This window comes from Myotis brandtii, unplaced genomic scaffold, assembly GCF_000412655.1.
Source record: "Myotis brandtii unplaced genomic scaffold, ASM41265v1 scaffold517, whole genome shotgun sequence".
NCBI classification, from domain to species: domain Eukaryota; kingdom Metazoa; phylum Chordata; class Mammalia; order Chiroptera; family Vespertilionidae; genus Myotis; species Myotis brandtii.
Genome location: NW_005369706.1, coordinates 900,629 through 913,922, shown reverse-complemented (window position 1 = coordinate 913,922; position 13,294 = coordinate 900,629). Strand labels below are relative to the sequence as shown.

The following is a 13,294-nucleotide window of genomic DNA, read 5'->3' as shown; positions in this document are numbered from 1 at the left end:
GCCCCTTGGAGCCGGGGGAGGCTGGATTCGACCAGAAAACCTTAAACCGACTTTACCCGAGAGGGCGGGTGAGAGGAGCTCGAGGTGATCCAGAGGCCGCCGGGCAGGGCCTCGGGGAGGAGCCTGGCCCCAATGACCCGATTTCCGTGACACAGCAAACATAGAAAGACAAAGTCCATTTGGATGGAAGTGGGAGCGGAGTGAAGGGCCATTTTGACTCTATGGTCCAAGGAAATGACTGGTCTGATGCGCCCGGCAGCGGCAGCCGGGGTACCCAGGTACGGCCGCTCATGCGGGATTAGCAGGGACTGGCTGGTGGTCTGAGTCCCACTCTAAGTAGAGGGCAAGGGAGAGACTGGCAGGCACACTTTGGCATCTTGTTTTATATTCTGGGGATTCATGGCTGCTTTGGAGAGACTTTCCAAGTCGGCCCTGGCAGGAGGTGATAGAATTGTGGGGCACCAGGGTTCAGGTCAAAATGTAGTTTCCCAGAGCTGTTTAAGGGGAGGGAATTGAGGACTGTTTTCATGTTTGACTTGTGGGAAGATTTCTTGGCCTGGAGAGAGCTGGAATACTGGAGAAGGGCTAAAACCTTGGGTCAGTGTCTGAGGGCAGCCATAGTCAGAGTTGGATTGGGGGACAGGAACTTTCAAAATGTGCAGGAACTTTAGAAGGGCCTCCTATTCACACTTATTCACTCCACTCCCCATTGAGTCATTCCCAGGTCAGTGGTCCCAGGGGAGGTCTAAAATGTAAGCTTATGATTTTTTGTACCTGTTCTGAGTTCTCAGTTACTCAGCTGAAAGCATTTATTTTGTTTTTGTTTTTTAAAAAAAATATATATATGTTTATTGATTTCAGAGAGAAAGGGAGAGGGAGAGAGAAATAGAAACATCAATGATGATAGAGAATCACTGATTGGCTGACTCTTGCACACCCCCTACTGAGGATCAAGCCGGCAACCCAGGCATGTGCCCGTAACCTGAATGGAACCTGGGACCCTTCAGTCTGCAGGCTGACGCTCTATCCACTGAGCCAAACCGTCTAGGGCTACTGAAAGCATTGAAAACATTTTTCTCTCCTAAATTTGGAGTTGCTGTGGTTGTTAAAAAACAGACATGAGGTGCTAGACCCAAGGGCATGGAAGAACCAGCATTTCAGGGACACTCAGGAAACTCTGGACTCTATTATTGGAAGAACAAATGGTTACTGTGTTGAGACATGGATGTGGTCTTAAAGCTGCTTTTTTTTCTATCTTCTAGGGTCTAGGGATAACTCTGTGGCTATGATGGCCATGATTCTCACAGAGAACTACAGATTTCTGCACTCTGAGCAAAGTCAGGTGCCACTGGAGTTATTCTGAGACACTTTCCCTAAAGGATGGCCAAGGGGCTCCTGGTGACCTATGTCCTCTGGGCTGTAGGGGGCCCTGCTGGGCTCCACCACTTGTACCTGGGCAGGGACAGCCATGCCCTGCTCTGGATGCTTACCCTGGGGGGTGGTGGGCTGGGCTGGCTCTGGGAGTTCTGGAAGCTCCCAAGCTTTGTAGCTCAGGCCAACAGAGCCCAAGGACAGAGGCAGAGTTCAAGAGGCGGGACACCCCCTGTGAGTCCCATTCGTTTTGCCGCCCAGATGATAGTGGGCATCTATTTTGGCCTTGTGGCTCTCATTAGCCTTTCCTTCATGGCCAGCTTCTATATTGTGGGCCTCCCACTGGCAGTTGGCTTAGGAGTCTTGCTGGTGGCTGCTGTTGGCAACCAGACCTCAGACTTTAAGAACACTCTAGGGGCAGCATTTCTCACTTCCCCTATCTTCTATGGCCGCCCCATAGCTATTCTGCCCATCAGCTTGGTGGCCAGCATCACAGCCCAGAAGCATCGCCGCTACAAAGCTTCCATGGTGTCAGAGACACTCAGCGTGCGGCTCTACCGCCTGGGCTTAGCTTACCTGGCGTTCACCGGCCCGCTGGCATACAGCGCCCTCTGCAACACAGCGGCCACCCTCAGCTATGTGGCAGAGACCCTGGACTCCTTCTTGAGTTGGTTCAACTTCTTCCCCCTCCTTGGCCGCCTCATGGAGTCTGTCCTCCTTCTGCCTTACCGTGTCTGGAGGCTGCTGGTGGGGGATCGTGGCTTCAGCAGCGGCTACTTCCAGGAGTGGGAGAAGCTCTATGAGTTTGTTCGCAGTTTTCAGGATGAGAAGCGTCAGTTGGCTTACCAGGTAAGGCTTTCTTCCCGTCTGGGAGTTAGGCTAAGCCTGATTGGAGCTGGCGAAGCGTCAGTTGGCTTACCAGGTAAGGCTTTCTTCCCTTTTCATTCCTGTCTGGGAGTTAGGCTAAGCCTGATTGGAGCTGGTGCCCCTTGTTTTCATGTCTGCTGTGTCAGGCCGGGAGGATGTCCTGGTTTCTTGGGGTGTGAAGGTGCCGAGGCTCTAATAGTGAGTGGCGGGAAATATGTGTATTTTATTTACTTTTCATTGAGGTATAACATCTACAAAGTTTACTAACTTTATGTATATACCTATGTAACCACCACTCAGATCAAGGAATGGAATATTCCAACCCTAAGAATGTTCCCTCCCAAGCTATACTCCTTTCCTTGGAAGTAACCTCTATTCTGACTTCTGTTACCATAGTTTAGTTTTGCCCATCCTTGAACTTCGTATAAGTGGATCATTCAGTATGTACTCTTTTGTGTCTGCTTTCATTCAACATTATGTCTGTGAGATTTATTCATACTGTTGCACACAATTGTAAAACGCTTGTTTTCTTGTTAATTAGTATCCCATTATATGAACATACCAGAATTTATGTATCCACTCTATTGTTAATGAACATTTGGGTTCCAGGAGGGGACTATTCTGAATAAAGCTGCTATGAACATTCTTGACCATGTCTTTGGTGGACACACATGCTTATTTCTTTTGCGAGGAAGAGATCCTGTCAGGGGTGTGAAGTTCTAGGTTGGAAAATGGGCAGCTGTGATTAAAGGCCAATTTTGGTTCTTGCCATGAGATCCAGAGCTGGAATTCTAATGTGAGGCTCTAGGCCTTTTTCATGTCAAGAAGGAGCCGATCCCAGAGATATCACAGCCTGATTTAAGAAGGGAGCAGAGAAAGGCCCAGGTATCCTGACAACTTATGGGATTCTAATTTGTCAGCTTCTGTTTCCCTAAGGTTTTGGGTCTCTTAGAAGGGGCAACAAATGAAGAAATACATCAGAGATATCGGGAGCTAGTGAAGATCTGGCACCCTGACCACAACCCGCACCAGACAGAAGAGGCTCAGAGGCACTTCCTGGAGATCCAGGCTGCGTATGAAGCCTTGAGTCCGCCCAGGAAACTCAGGGGATTCTAGAGGTGAGAAGAACATTTCCCTTTGAGGATGGACTCTTCCTGGCGGAGCTGGGCCGTGTGTCCCAGTTTATCTTTGCCTACAGGGGGCACCCAACAGCATTAAAGAAACTGCTTGTAGTGGAGACTGAGAAAACCTTAAATAGGTGAGAAAGCTATTGTGGTGGAAGAATGTATTTATGTATTGAATTTCTGAGTTCTTGGCTGTTGTATTCCTATTTTTCTTAAAACCATATAATGAAATGAAAAACATTATGAAATCAATAAAATATCTTATAGAAAATATGCCACCTTATCCCACTCTTGGTAACATTGATGAGTGGGGGAGGAAGGTTATTTAACTTTTTTTTTTTATGTGCAAAGCACTGGATTAGGAGATCGAAGGAAAAATATGAAGGTTTAATATTTCACAAGTTACCCTGTGACAAAAGAGATTTGATCAATTCTGTGGATTACTAAGGGGTAAAACTGATGTTAAATTTTAAGATTTCAGGAAAACATTTTAATTCCGTTTATAGAACTTTCTAGGAGGTACACTTTCCCCAAGAAGGAACAAGCTGCTGTGGAGTAGGGGGTAGGCCCCCCGTACAGACTCCTCTGCTTGGAGGAGTATTGTGGAGAGCCCTCAAACTTTACATGGGTGGTTGGACTGGCTGACCCCCGGTCTTCCCCAGACTTGGGGTCTGATTCTGAGCTACAACACCTTGCTCCCGGGGAGTTTACAATCTGGTTGAAGATAGCACAGATACACAGATATCAAAGTTCACCTCATTCAGTGTTTTGAACTAAGTGTCACAAGAGGTGTAAATAGAGTTCATTGGGATAGTGGAGAAGGGGTAGATGGCATTGTTTTATGAGCACTTATGGAAGAATTCATGATTTTATATCTCATATGACTTTATGGGGACTTTGGGGAAACTCTAGGGAACCAGCATCTCGAGCATCTGAAAGGAGCCTTACTGAATTCCTGAGTTACTAGCCAAGTGTGGAAGAAACAGTCCAGGATGCAGAGGACGACTGGGACCAGGTGCAGGATGTGAAAATTATATACTTTTACTCCCGCGTTCTTGTTCTTTCTTATGTGTGGTTATCTTTTACACTTTTTTCCCTTTTTTTCTGGAAGTTAATTCTGAGCAGTATATATATTTAAAAAGTAGAATTATTTTGGCTACTATTCTCTATAAATAATAATAATAATGATAAAGTCCAGCCCTAGCTGGTTTGGCTCAGTGGATAGACCGTCGGCCTGTGGACCAAAGGGTCCTGGGTTTGATTCCGGTCAAGGGCACGTACCTTGGTTGCAGACTCCTCCCCAGCCTGGGCCCTGGTCAGGACTCCTGCAGGAGGCAACAAATGGATGTGTTTCTCTCACATCAATGTTTCTCTCTGTCTTTCCCTCTCTCTTTCCCTCTCCCTAACAGCCAATGGAAAAATATCCTTGGGTGAGGAATAACAACAATAGAAAACATCCAAACAAACAAATAAATAAAACTAAGACTAGCAAGCAAGAAGTCTTCCTTAGTCTCTACCTGAATTGATTTAGTGAAATCCAGTAAATTTGTATTCTCCCATTGCCACAAATAAAAAATTTATAGACCCTTTAAAAAGGGTTGGAAGAGAACTGAGAAGGCCTCTACCTCAAGAACCTATCCAATGCAGAATCTTGAGAATAGCTTGCTTCAAAGATGACCATTTTGGCTTTTCTTGAATAGGAAATTTCCTTCCTTTCCCACCTTTTGAATATCCGTAATAGTTAAGTTGTTCTTTTATTGAACTGAAATTAGTTTCCCTTTAATTTCTTTCTCTTTTCTTTTTAAAATATTTTTTTATTTATTTTAGAGAGGAAGGGAGAGAGAAACATCAATGATGAGAGGGAACCATTGATTGGCTGCCTCCTGCACGCCCCCTACTGGGGATCGAGCGCACAACCTGGGCATGTGCCCTTGACCAGAATCGAACCTGGGACCCTTCAGTCCGCAGGCCAATGCTCTATTCACTGAACCAAGCCAGGTAGGGTTGTAATTTCTTTTTAGATTAGCCATCTTTTGCTACAAAGAACAAAAAACAGCCCAACCAGTGTGACTCAGTGGTTGAGTGTCAACTTATGAACCAGGAGGTCATGAATCATATTGGGAATGTAATTTTATACTGTTTTATCCCCCTCATGGAATCAGGAGACAAAAAACAGCCCAACCAGTGTGACTCAGTGGTTGAGTGTCAACTTATGAACCCCCTCATGGAATCAGGAGCATATATATATATGTATATTTGTGAAGACTTCATATATATTTTATTGAGATGTAATTCACATGCCATAAAATTCAGCCTTTTAAAGTATACAATTTAGCGGGTGTTAGTATATTCATAAGGTTTTGCAAACACCAACACTATGTAATTCCAGAATGTTTTTACCATCCTAAAAAGAAACTCTATATGCATTAGCAATTATTCTCCATTCTTCCCCACCAGCTCCCAGCAACTACTAATCTACTTTCTGTCTCTATAGATTTGCCTGTATTGGATATTTTATACAAATGGAATCATACAATATCTCCTTTTGTGTCTGGCTTCTTTCTCTTATGTTTTCAAGATTCATCTTTTTTTTCAAATGACATAATATTTTAATGTATAATATTCCCTTTATTGGGAGACATTTATGCTATTAATATATATTTTTGTTATAAAGAATGCTGCATCAATATCTTTATGTTTCTAATTCATCTATTCTCTTGAATTATTTCAGAATAAATTCCCATGGGTGGGATTACTGGGTCAAAAGGTATGAACATTTTTATGGCTCTTGTCAATATTGCTTTTAAATTGTGGTGCCCAGAACTAAATGCAATTCTCAGACGTGTACAGACAGGACAGGGTACTGTGGGGTTATTAAGTTCTCAAGGTCTGGACAATATATCATTCTTTAAATCAAGCAGCCTAAGAATTTATTAGCTTTTTCTCATTGCTCATTGAGCTTATAGCCAATAAGTCCCTTAGATATTTTCTTAGGCACTATGTTTCAAACCTATGTTTGTATCTACTCTATAACCCAGTGCTTCTGAGGATTCTCTGACATGAATTTTGTATTTCTTTGTTTTCTTTTTTCTTTAGTGGTTGATCCTAACAAGCTAGCAGGAGGTGTGGGTATATTGCAGTCTTAGCTGAGAACTGCAGATGGCGCCTTAAGGCTGTCACAAGGGTAAAATATGTGCCTTCACTTCTTTTAGGATCTGATAGTGGCACCTCAATAGCAGGTTTATTACCAGAGTTCATTACCATTTGTGGGGAAGGAGAGAGAGCAACTGTGAATGTTATTCAGGGAAAGCTCCAACTGAAGCATGTTTTCTAGTTGTCATTTGATCTCCTAGGGGACTCTGGGGCAGTGTATTTCATGTTAGAGGTTTCTTTGCTTGAACACACATTTCATGCCACTGCTTTGGCTGTTTAAGTTGACACCCTGAGAAGCTGAGATTTTTGTTTCTTTCTGTTCCTTGTCATCTCTTTCTTTTAGTCACTGCAAGGAATTGAAACTTGTTCAACTAACTGGTTTTGTTTGTTTTGCTAAAGTGAGTTTTGAACAACAAAAGCAGAAAATTTACATGGGGTTTCAGCTAAATGAGATTCATTTCAATGGTTTTTTGCTCTTTTTTGTTTTCCTTTTTGTTTTCCTCCCAATTCTCTCCTTTCTCCTCGCCTCTCACCCATCGTTTCCATAGTCCATCTGCTTATTTGCAAATTATTATACATTTAAGCAAGACCTTGACTTTTCTGGATTTAAACCTGACAAGTTTCAACAGAACAAAGCAGTGCCTTGTGTGGGAAAGTTGGAAGGGACTAATTTTAACTCATTCTGTGACTGACCTTAGTTTCATTTCTGGGCTGAGAAAGGCTGTAGGGAACAACAGCCTAAAAGGACATTTTTTTTCCTATCATCAATAGGTCAGGCACCTTTCAGATGAAAAAGTATCAATAAAGGAATGAGAAAATTTTTTTTTTTGGGGGGGGGTAGCATTTAAATGTGTTCTATTCATGTTTCCCAGTCACAGATCTGAGGGCCAATAAGGCTCATGTTACTCACCCACCTTTTCTTCTATCACCATAACCACCAGTTTAGACCTGGCCTCTCTTGTGTCTTTCTCCTTTTCATTCCTGGGGTCCATAGCAGAGAGTGTACATTTACTGCTCTTCTGTATATTTTGGGTTGGAAAGCAATTAACTGCAAGTGGTGCCATATTATTTTATATTAATTGATTGGAAACCCATTGTCTCTTAGGAGTGGACTTTTCTTGAACAGCTAAGAGACTAATCCTTTCAGACTCATCTCCCTTCAAACTCAAATTCTTTTCCATTGTGTGTTTCTTGTTCTCATATTAATGCCTTTACTGATGTCACTCTTCTTTCCTGTAATTTTTTACTGCTAATTGAAATCTTATATTTCTTTTATGATCCAGCTTAAGGTTTATCCCTAAATGATGCCTTCACTGATTAATTCCATCTCCAGTAATCTTTCTCCCTTGAATTCCTTCAGCATTCTTGTCAATTTTGTAGCATTCTATCTAGCATTTTCTTACATGTTGCCATATAATCATTCCATCTCGTGTTTGTAAGTCTCGTGCCAAAGCCTCTTGAAGGAAGGGGTCATCTTCGCCCAATTTAACTAATAGAACATTTACTAAGTGTGTTAACTTGTTATTTAACAATTTAAAGCCTGTTTCCTCATTTATTACATGGGGATAATGATGCCTGCATCACAGGGATGTTGAGACAATAAAATAAGACAATGTGTTGACAGCAGGTTATAAACCAAAAAAAGTATACAGAGGCATTATCAATTTTTATAAAATGGTGACAGACTGTATAAATGAAAGAGTATGCTGAAATTCCATGAATAAACTTACATAAAAGCAGTATTAGTTATATATATTACACATAGAAATAAATTCACATGATTAAATTCAAGTTTTTGATGAACCTGCAGGGCACTCTCACTGAGTGTTTAAAATCCGAGTTTTGGTTCTGTCATATTGCCACTAATTTTGCAATGTAACAAGTTAACCTTTGATAATTTAAGGCCTTTTCCAGCTCTGAACATCTGATACACAACTGAATTTGGATATCTGACCGAGGTCTTTGGACCTCAGTTTTGTTCTCTGTAAATGGGAAGTGCCAACCTAATCTAAACCCTGTAATAGAACTTTATAGATGGATGATCAAAGAAACATTAACCCTGTACAGAAGTCTTCTGGGAGAATTAAGTTTCGTTGGGGGAAAGCTGCATACTATATAGTGCATTCCCTTCAATATTAGCAAATCACATTACCATATCAAATGCTCTGAGAAGTAAAGCAAGCAGTTCAACTTGATTTTGACTAGTGTTTCCTAAACTTATTTGGAACTGGAACAGTTTTTTTCGGATAACATCTATTTAGCATCCCATGAAACTAATTTTCTAATACACACAGTTTGGACTGCCAATATGAATATTCTTAGGTATTAGAAGTAGTCCAAGCAAAGGGAAAAGTACACCCTTATGAGTGTACTAGTCTTTGTGCCTGCTGTGTCTTGTAGCCTTATCTTTAGTCAACAGAGATTTTGAAAAATCATGTTCCTCAGTTAGTCATTGATTATCAAGTCTCCAAAATAATGGGTAAAATTTTAAGTCTCTCAGATTATTGTTTAACTTGAGCCTCTTTTTCTTCATCATAAAAACATGGAATGTGGCAATCAATCATTTTCGATACAAAATACCAAATTAAAATAAAAACACAAGAAAAGTTCTCATCTCCAGGATCTATTTGAAACATATCAAATTAGGTCAGGTTAATATCTGCAGAATATATCTTCCAAGGTGAAGATTATGTCATAATTTATTCTTAGTTCTAGTTTTGCCACTCAATCATTAGGTAACCTGGGATAAATGAATTCCCTTATGGCTGAACTGAGACATATGGATGTTATTTCAAAATGATCTTCTTTTGTAAGCCTTAGCAGTTATTCTAATAATTTCAGAAATTTGGTGTTTTTTGGTTTGTTTTCTTCAGAGTAGGTCACAAGAATTATGTTGAATTTATTACAGCATTTCTTTTCCTCCAATATAATTTGTAGATAGATTGTAAACAATTTGCAATTATTTAAAAGAAGGCAACATTCACTTTGTTTTATTGTGAAGTATAGCATACAAAATAAAAAATGTATAGGTAATATATAGAACAATGATAAAATTAATCTTTATAACCAAGTTCCAAAGAGTATTTTTAAAAAAAAATTTTTTTTTATTGATTTCAGAGAGGAAGGGAGAGGGAGAGAGAGAGAGAAACATCAATGATGAGAATCACTGATTGGCTGACTCCTGCACACCCACAACTGCAGGCATGTGCCTTTGACTGGAATCGAACGTGGGACCCTTCAGTCTGCAGGCCAACGCTCCAGAGTATTTTTGAGACATTTGTTCAATGTCTTTTTAGAGAGGTAGAGTGCTGCATGGAGAAAGGGCAAAGGTGGACCATGAGTTGCAGTAGAGGTACTTGCAAACCCCAGTCAGCAAGACATATGCTCTATGTGATCCATCCTCCTTGGAAGGGCTATTTAAAAAATATATATATTTTTATTGATTTCAGAGAGGGTGAGGGAGAGAGTCAATGATGGGAGAGAATAATTGATCAGCTGCCTCATGCACGCCCCCTACTGGCCATCGAGCCTGAAACGCCAGGCATGTGCCCTGACTGAGAATTGAACCGTGACCTCCTGATTCATATGTCGACGCTCAACCATGGAGCCACAATGACCTGGCTGGAGGGCTATTGTTTGAGTAAAATCCTTGGATGGAGCTTACCCTTACCTACTGCCACCACAGGGACTTTGTAAAATGTTCCTTTCAACCACACTCAATCCTCCCTTGAAGGAGATCTATAAAATATGATATTCCTCTGTTTATTTGTTTTATTAATCCTTACACGAGGATATTTTTTCCATTGGTTTTTAGAAAGAGTGGAAGGGAAGGAGGGAGGAGGAGAGAGAAACATCAATGTGACAGAGACACATTGATAGTTGTTGCCTCCTGAACGTGCCCTGACTAGGGCCAGGGATTGAACTTGCAATCCAGGTACATGCTCTTGACAGGGAATGGAACCCAAGACCCTCTGGTGCTCAGACCAATGCTCTAACCACTGAACTACTGGCCAGGGCGAATATGATATTCTTTATCTCGTTAAATTTCCAATGTTTGACAACTCTCCTAGATTGGGCCTAGGCATGCTCCTTAACCCACCTCTTCTCTTTGAGTGGGGTATCCACATGGAAATAACTCTCCTGTTAAATCAGGGGCTCTCTTATGAGAGGCATAATGTCTTTCCTAAACAGACCATAAGGTTTCCAAGAGTGGGGACTTTATTTTCCTCCCAAAGAAACTATATTAGTTTTGCAGCAGCAACGTGCCCTGTAATGAAGGCATTTCCAGAGTGACTTTTGGTAGGTGAAGTCAGCCATTATAGAATACGATCTTGGATCCCATTGGTTCAGGTCCCATTCTTTAGTAGGAAGTTTCCTATTAACCAGAATTTATCTGCCTGTTCCCACTCGGTATGGGAGGGAAAGGGAATTGTGAAAGAGTTTGTCATTCATTACACTTTGCACTTTTCTGTTTCAGCACTTACCATGTTATTATAGTTAACTAGAGGCCCAGTGCATGAGATTCATGCATGGGTAGGGTCCCTAGGCCTGGCTAGCAATCAGGGCCTTCTTTTGTTTCGCGCCGCCTCCTGGTGGTCAGTGCACATCACAGCGAGCGGTCGAACTCCTGGTCAGTCGAACTCCCAGTCAGTTGAACTCCCGAGGGGACAGTTTGCATATTAGCCTTTCATTATACAGGATTATTTAATATCTTATATCCTCTTTTACAACTGGATACTCTGCTTGGTGATATGGCATTGTTTTAGTCTTCTTTGTAAGCGAACTAGTGCCTAGAACAATGTCTACCACTTATTGGGTACTTCCTAGTATGTCAATTTCTATTTGAATCTTTGAAAGAATATTCAATAGGAAGCAACACATGGTGTAGTGCACTAACTGGTTGGATGACTTACTCTTCTGTTTCTTTTTTTAAATATTTTTTTATTGATTTCAAAGAGGAAAGGAGAGGGAGAGAGAGATAGAAACATCAATGATGTGAGAGAATCATTGCTTGGCTGCCTCCTGCACACCCCCCACTGGGGATCGAGCCCGAAACCCAGGCATGTACCCTTGACCGGAATTGAACCTGGGACCCTTCAGTCTGCAGGCCAATTCTCTATCTACTGAGCCAAACCAGTTAGGACAGTCCTTGCTTTTTATCACTTTGAATATTTATTGTCAATCCCTTCTGGCCTACAAAGTTTCTATTGAGAAATTAGTTGACAGTCTTATGGGAGCTCCTTTGTAAGTAACTACCTGCTTTTCCCTTGCTGATTTTTAAGTTTCTCTTTTTGTTATTACCCTTTTGCACTTAATTATGATCACACCTCCCACTGGGGATATGCCCGCAACCAAGGTACATACATGCCCTTGACTGGAATCGAACCCGGGATCCTTCGGTCTGCAGGCCGACGCTCTATCCACTGAGCCAAACCACTCAGGGCTCCAGGGTATTTTTGAGTCTCTGTCTACCCCATGCAAAGTTTAAAACCAAAGGCCCAGATGACTTCATAGAGATTTACTGTATTACTCTATAACGTGTACTGCAACTGCAATAAATAACAAATATGTGGAAACCAAAACTGCATCGTGCCTGTGGCTATACACATTCACATACACTCCGGTTTGTCTACAGCCCCTTAGGGTTTGACCTCAAAAGATAAAAACACAAGGACAGATTCTGATTAAATTTTTTAAAAAATTTATTGATTTTATAGAGGGATAGAGACGACAGAGAGAAACATCAATTTGTTGTTCTACTTATTTATGCATTCATTGGTTGCTTCTTGTATGTGCCCTGACTGGGGGTCGAACCCACAACCTTGGTGTGTCGGGACAATGCTCTAAACCAACTGAGCTACCCCGCAAGGAACTGATTAATTTTTTTAAATGCCGATTATCTAAATTCCCAGCCTATAGCCGCTCCTAAATGGCGGCTGACCAGTGGGGTGAGCGCTTCACCCACGCAGGACACTGGCTAGGGGGGTGCACAGATATTAAAGGTGGTTCTGGCCTTGGGGAGGTTGGGAATCTGACCACGAAGACAGAGGACTATTTAACACAAAGATTCGACGGGCGGTGAGACTGACCGCAGCTGCCGAGAGGGATGCAGACAGCTGAGGTCGGAAAACCGACTCAGCAATGTATTGGGCCGCGCGTGGAGGGCATGTGGCCGGGGCGGAGAACCTCCAACTCGTTCCGGACGTTTCCGCGCTCCGGGCCCGGGCGGCGCCTCCACCCCGTCCCACCCCCCTCCAGCCTCCCAGGAGGCTGAGCGGCCACCAAGTCCGGACCTCCCGGTTTCCCGCCGCTGGTGGCTCTTAAATGGCCTTTTGTTGTAAAAATTTGGGTCTGGAAGGAGGCGAAGGGGAAAGTGGTGGAAATTCACCGGGCGGAGACGTGAGAGGCGAAAGGGAGGGCGGCCTGAGAGATCCAGTGCGGGCCAGGACCTAGAGAGGAAAACCCCTCGCGCGGCGCCCCTCGAGGCGCCCGCCTTCGGCTGCCTCCGGGAGAGTTTCGGCTCTTTCCGGCATTTCCAGCTCGGGCTGCACTCCCAGCGCGCGACCCCCACCCCCACGCTGCCCGCTCTCTCCGGGCACCGGCCGTTCTGCTTGGGGACGCAGCTCGCGTTCCACCCGTCCCCGCTTCTACCTAGTTTGTTCTCGACCTGCTCCTCCAGCCCGTTCCCTTTCCCGTAATCCCAATCCCTGGCGACGCCCCAGCCCCCTCAACTCAGGCGCGAGGGACCCGGCCCCGACGGTAACGGAAACCTGACTGGC

The 13,294-nt window shown here is 43.1% G+C and overlaps 1 protein-coding gene across 4 annotated transcripts in view; it reads left to right on the top strand.

Annotated features, from left to right (window-relative positions):
* Nucleotides 1-184: 184 nt before the first annotated feature.
* DNAJC22 (DnaJ (Hsp40) homolog, subfamily C, member 22) overlaps nucleotides 185-13,294 on the top strand; it is a 68,861-nt gene continuing 55,751 nt past the window's right edge. Inside the window, exons 1-4 of one of the 4 annotated variants that reach the window (XM_005877332.2) lie at nucleotides 185-278; nucleotides 1,263-2,220; nucleotides 3,175-3,356; nucleotides 4,275-4,495. In XM_005877332.2, coding sequence (XP_005877394.1) covers nucleotides 1,381-2,220; nucleotides 3,175-3,354 — 1,020 coding nt within the window. In that variant the 5' untranslated portion in view covers nucleotides 185-278; nucleotides 1,263-1,380 and the 3' untranslated portion in view covers nucleotides 3,355-3,356; nucleotides 4,275-4,495. The other 3 variants (XM_014548631.1, XM_014548630.1, XM_005877333.1) reach the window with 3 other exon arrangements.